General features: G+C 41.8%; 1 protein-coding gene across 1 annotated transcript in view; it reads right to left on the bottom strand.

The window, feature by feature from the left end:
* Window positions 1-2,180: 2,180 nt before the first annotated feature.
* The window catches only part of NIPAL2 (NIPA like domain containing 2), a 76,660-nt gene continuing 72,840 nt past the window's right edge, over window positions 2,181-6,000 (bottom strand). Inside the window, exon 11 of the mRNA XM_041769517.1 lies at window positions 2,181-4,986. Coding sequence (XP_041625451.1) covers window positions 4,874-4,986 — 113 coding nt within the window. The 3' untranslated portion in view covers window positions 2,181-4,873. The remainder of the gene's footprint in view (window positions 4,987-6,000) is intronic.

The following is a 6,000-nucleotide window of genomic DNA, read 5'->3' as shown; positions in this document are numbered from 1 at the left end:
CACTTGCCAGCTGAATGACACTGACCAAACCACTTCTTGCTAGGGACAGGCTGTAATGGGGTGCCTAGGGCACATTTAAGGAGATATTCACTCTCAGGGCCCAGCAGGTGCAGGGTCAGCTTTCTCACTACCTTGAGAGTGAGATTTTCATGAACTTCCTTAAATTTCATGCCCCAACTGCCTCTCTTGCCTTACCATAGTCCCTGCCCTACCTATTGCCCTGTTTTTTAATCTGTCAAGTAGGGAAAATTACCTCCCTGGTAGAGAAATTGTAAGGACTAGGGTTGCCTGGGTGGCTCAGTTAAGCATCTGCCTTCGGCTCAGGTCATGATCTCGGGGTCCTGGGATAGATCCCCACATCGGGCCCCCTGCTCAGCGGGGAGTCTGCTTTTCCCTCTCCCTCTGCCTCCTGCCCCTAACCTGTGCTCTTGCTCCCCTACTCTGTCTGTCTGTCTCTCTCTCTCTGTCTCTTTCTCAAATAATCAATACATCTTTTAAGAAAAACCCCTACTTTATTTAAAAAAAAAAAAGAAATTGTAAGGACTAAATAACACAAGTAAAAGCACAGTGCCTGGCACATTGGAAGGGCTCAAGAAATGAAAGCTGTTGTTTCTCCCACCAGACAGTAAGTTCCTGAAGAACTGGCCTTCATGTCTAATTCATTTTTATAGTCCTAATAACTTGAAACACATTACACTGAAAATAGTATGTGATTAATTATGTTCAAGTGAATTAATATTTGCCAAGTTTAAGCCATGTGGTGTTTGGGTCTATAATCAGGAAAACAGCTCAAACTTTGAGTCCTTGGATCAAGAATTCTTGAGCTGGTTCATTTCCTTGTTCGTGTTTAGCATTGAGAAGGTTTAGGTGAGGAGCTTTGGATGGAAGTAGAGTCCAAACCTCAGAAAATTGCTGAGGTTGGTTTTCAAATTAGAACCATGAAGGAAAAGGCTCCAAAAGCAGGATGCGTGCACACTAGAAGGATTAGCTTGCGTCTGTGTAGCAGCAGCTCAAATGTGCAAAGTGGCTTTGGTTCATGCGTGCTGGTCACATCAGGATGGATGGGCTCCTTCTCCATTATGCACTCGCCAGTCCCCTGGGAAGATTTTTTCCTGGAACATGGAGACTATCTTGCATCTTGCCTGGAACTCCGTGAAACTGTTGGCAACATTGGGCTCAGCTGGGTGCATCCCGAAACACATTTATTTGATATCAGAGTTGATAGTCCTCTTTTACATTGTGGTTGGGACTCAACTCTCAGTAAGGACCGACATTGAAGAGGAGTTTCCTCCCTCTCTCGCAAAAAAATGTTTCCTTGGACAGGACATAACTCCTGTAACTGATTTGCTCTCCTGGCACAGGGCAGCATGTTGTGTGGTACCCCGAGGCTGGTAAGAAAGGGGACGACTCAAGAATTCCTGGGTGGGAAGGCTTTTCCCTGTGCTTACCACAATTGCTGAAACATGAGGTTTAATAGCCCAAGACTGGTCTATATTTGCATGGAAACTGTGTTTGTGTGGAATTTTATTTTTTTATTTCAAGATGGCCATAATAAGACCCAGACTGTTGAGGAGTCTAATGATTAGAAGCAGCTCCAAAATGTCCCACACAACCATGTTAGGTTCTATTGCAAGATCTTGTTCTCAACGTTCAAAATGCGTGGTGTTCAGCTAGCCACCTCACTAAAGCACTTCTATCCACCTAGGGCCAGACACGTGCGTTACGTTAGCCCTTGCCTGGTGCAAGGACTGCCTCCATAACCGGCCGTGGAATTTAAGTAAGGCAGTCTGGAGGGGTGTTGGGAAGGCTCATTTTAGTAACTACTATATTTATGTCCATAATATCACTATTAAATTGGCAAATATGAAGCAGCCTTTAGAGTGGCCCAGCGTATACAGTCACCATTCCTGGATGAGCTGCGTACTTGGAAACAAGGAGTGTAAAGAGGGTTCTTGGCTTCCAGGAATTTGACTCAATGTTTCAATCCATTTGAGTCATGTCCACGATTACACCTGCTTCTTTTGGAGCCAAACCTGCACATTATCACCATTACTCTTCAATAGCACTGAAATTGCGATAATCTATTAAATCTGTCTTTTCCCGTTCTTTCACTGCCACAAAACAGAATTTCCAGGAGCTTGTGGGAGTGGAATGGGGGTGTTAAAAAAATACATTCTGAGTCACTGCTTGAGGAGCTTTTATTGTATTTTTCCCTCAAGTGATTCAAGTAGTGAAAGTATTATGGGTATAGAACAAGCAAACACTTAAACCGGAAACAATCAGATGGAAAGTCCTCTGCTTTAATGAGAGGTAACTGGTACTCATTTCTGAAGCTATTATCAACTGGGAGTGTGGGATTGGAGAGGCTCTTCCACTAATATAGGTAGTGGTGCTCACAAAAGAACCACTGCTTTCAAGAGAAATGTGGGCACCAGCAACTTGGTGAAACTTGGGCATCATTGCTTCCATCTGCATCTTAGGTAAGCAACCAGAGACTCATGTAAATATCAAGACATGGCTTCACTATGCCATAGTATCCCAGTTTGTTATGAGTCATGTAGTGTCACCATCTCAACTCCAGAATGCCCAAGGAGCAAGAAAGAAATTGTGTGGCAGGGGCAAAAGGAATCTAGATCAGAGACTGGCACACTACAGTCCTAGGGCTGACCACCTGTTTTTTGTAAACAAAATTTTACTGGCATACAGCCATGCTCATTCATTTATATATCGAGTATATTTGCTTTCATGCTAGAATGACAGAGTTGAGTAGTTGTGACAGGCAACGTTGGCCCACAAACCCAGAAATATTTACTCTCTGTGTCTTTACTGGAAAATTTTGCAGACCCCTTGTCTAGACAAATAATGAGTCAAGTTATTGGCTAAAGATCCCCAATTCGCAATGCCAAGAGAAGGACTGGGTTGGCTTTGGTTGTTGTCATGCACTTTGTAATTTACAAAATCTTATGAGCCAGTACAACTAAAACTCCTATTCACTCCCATTCTCCTTTTGAAGAAGCATACGGAAAGTAAAATTAGGTCTTGATATATTTTGTATGTTGCCTGGACTTCTAAAGCATTGCTGGATTGCTGAAATGTGCCTAAGTCAATGTCATTTCTCAAAACTTTTAAAAGATGCAAATGTTGGCAACTACTAAAGTATTGGCATTATGCTTGTGTCTGTACAAAGTTCTACAATGCTCAAAACCATGTTTTGTAGCTATAAATGTAGCCCTACTTCAAGTGAAACTCTTTAGTCTAAATATTTTCCCAATCTTTGAAACCAGTTTTAAGAGTCATCAGAAATCTTTAGTTTTAGACACCAGACACATTTCTTAGTTGGGCCTTCCAGTGCCAACATGTTGGACCAATTCAGTAAAACATGCCATAAATTATATGACTGCTTTATTTGAATTACGGGATACTTTCCACAATAGCAGGAATTCTTACCAGGAGTTCAAACATGAGTTCTAGGTTATTATTCAGACAATGGTGATGGATTCAAATCTTGCCTTTGTAACCAGGTTTGGTCAGGGGTATAGTTTATGACAAAGAACAAAGCTAGAAGACCCCAAGTAGTTAAGGGGTTTGCAGTTTCAATAGCTCTGAGTCACACAGCCTTCACAAGTTGGAGGACAATTGGCTGGAACAACTTTGGACTAGTATGTTAGAAGTGATTTGAAGGTTTTGAAATGTCATTAAAGATAGGGCTTATTACTTGATGTTGGTTACAATGAAGGCTAGCTCTTTTCATGTCATTTAAATATATTAGTAAATCATAAATAACATATATGATTATGGACTCTATCTGCAAATGAATCTTAGTAGATATGTGACTAGTCACGGCAGAAAAGCCATTCAGGGTACAGGAGCACACAGCCGTCATCTCTAGACTCAGGTTGCGCCACCTGGCTACGTCTACAGATTTAAATGGCTAAAATCCAGTTCTCTACTCATAGCTGTACTTTTGCCTAGAAGAATTTATAAAGCTTGGGATAATAAATTGGGGGAAGAAATGGTGTCCTAGTGAAAATAACACTAAGAATTTAAATACAATTTTTGAGACTTGTGTCGAGTTAAAACATAATAAACCCACTAGGTAAGTCATAAGAACTACACATATATAAGCACAGGATATGAAGTTTTCAGTTTCAATTCAAGTATAATAGGATCATATAGCTGAAGAAAATGTTCATCATTCTATATTTTTTGAAAAATTGGTCTTAATTCTTAAATGGCTCCTTTCTTAATCTGAAAAAGTTCACTAGCCAAGGTATACATCATCACAGAATGCCACTTACAAAACTCTAATTTTAAAGATACCCTTAATTTTCAAAGGACAGTTACACTAGAGCTCACTTTCAGAAAAGATGATTCACCGTTCTAACTTAGGAATAGAAAGGTGAGATCCTTATGGGGGAGGCTCATAAAAGATGTTGTAGGAGAAAAAAATGTTCTCAAACCTTTGGTACAGGAGTGAGGTTGTGGGATGAACATGTCTCTTTTAAAGTAAGGCAGCTGATGCTATAAGTCATGTGGGAAAGGCAGCCTATGTGTTCTGGAGCCAAAATCATGAATGTACATTTTTGTGTGACAGTCCTGCTTGGGGAGCCAGGGTCTAGTTAAAATCTAGCCGGTTAGATGTTCACAAGGGGGAAGTCCAGGGTGTGGGGAACACTTCAAATTACATTCCATGAAGACATTAGACTGTCAGAGCTTAGGAAGGCCTGGTTGTCTGTAAAAAAGGAGGTGGGATAAAGGGCTGTGTAATGCTAGCACATGTCAGCACAAAATAGCTGTGGACACAAATGGAACATATGCAGTTTTTTTAAAGGTGGTATCGAATAGCAGGCCAGCAGCCATCCCTCTCGGCATTTTAGACCTCTTTCTTCTCTCCACTTTGGCTCTTTGTTGAGACACTTCCATCAGGCAAAGTTCCATAGGATAAGCCATTTGAATCTGGTTGTATTTTGTCCAACATTTGTTTCCCTGTGGAGATAACAATCACAAAAAATCCTTTGCTCTCTTAAAAAAAGAATAAGTCTTAATAAAAATTTCTCCTCTCTCTAGGCCACATTTCATTCCCTTTTTAAAATACGATGTAGTCTGGGCAGCCCGGGTGGCTCAGTGGTTTAGTGCTGCCTTCGGCCCAGGGCCTGATCCTGGAGACCCGGGATCGAGTCCCACGTTGGGCTCCCTGCATGGAGCCTGCTTCTCCCTCTGCCTGTGTCTCTGCCTCTCTCTCTCTCTCTCTCTCTCTCTATCTGTCTCTCTCTCTCATGAATAAATAAATAAAATATTTTTAAAAAATACGATGTAGTCACTCTCTCAACAGAAGAAGAGAGAAACATCAGGAAGAAAAGGCCCCGGAACTCCATGTCCCTTGATGGGGACAATGCACTGTCCCTGGAGAGAGTGGTCTCCCCACCACCCAGGGCCTACTGTGCTGGGCATGGAAATTGGGTTGGATCAGCAGAGAGGTGAACATGCAGCATCCATTCATCTCCACACCCTCCTTCCTGGGGTCCTTTCTCCTTTTCCATGTTTGGTCTAATGCATGTAACAACAAAGAAAAGCAGACTCCCACAGCAGCTTCTAAAAGCTGTTGCTGATCTTCTGGATGGGGCTTTGTGAAATGAAAAATTGCATTAAAAATATGTAAACACTATTTACCATCCAAGTCATTTACAATGCACATCTTTGCCACAAACACCAATTCTTGCTCTTAGCTGATAAGAGGGCTCAAGAAGGAAAGAGAACACAGAATTCCTTGGGTCCTATTTTCTCAGGTAGAGCATCAAGGCTTTAATGGTTTTTACTTCAAAGGCTTGGACCTAACAGAATGGTAGAGGAAGCTGTCAGAATGTCATTACTTCTGTCTAGAAACCTGCAGGTCACCCCAAATCCCTAGCAAAGCCAGAGATATTGGGTGGGCAAGGGAAGAGGTGAGGACACAGCCAGCTGTTTGCTACGCTCTAAACATTGCTTGTTGTCTGTGTGACT

The sequence above is a fragment of the Vulpes lagopus genome, chromosome 9, assembly GCF_018345385.1.
Source record: "Vulpes lagopus strain Blue_001 chromosome 9, ASM1834538v1, whole genome shotgun sequence".
Lineage (NCBI taxonomy): Eukaryota > Metazoa > Chordata > Mammalia > Carnivora > Canidae > Vulpes > Vulpes lagopus.
This window is presented reverse-complemented; position numbering and strand designations above follow the sequence as displayed.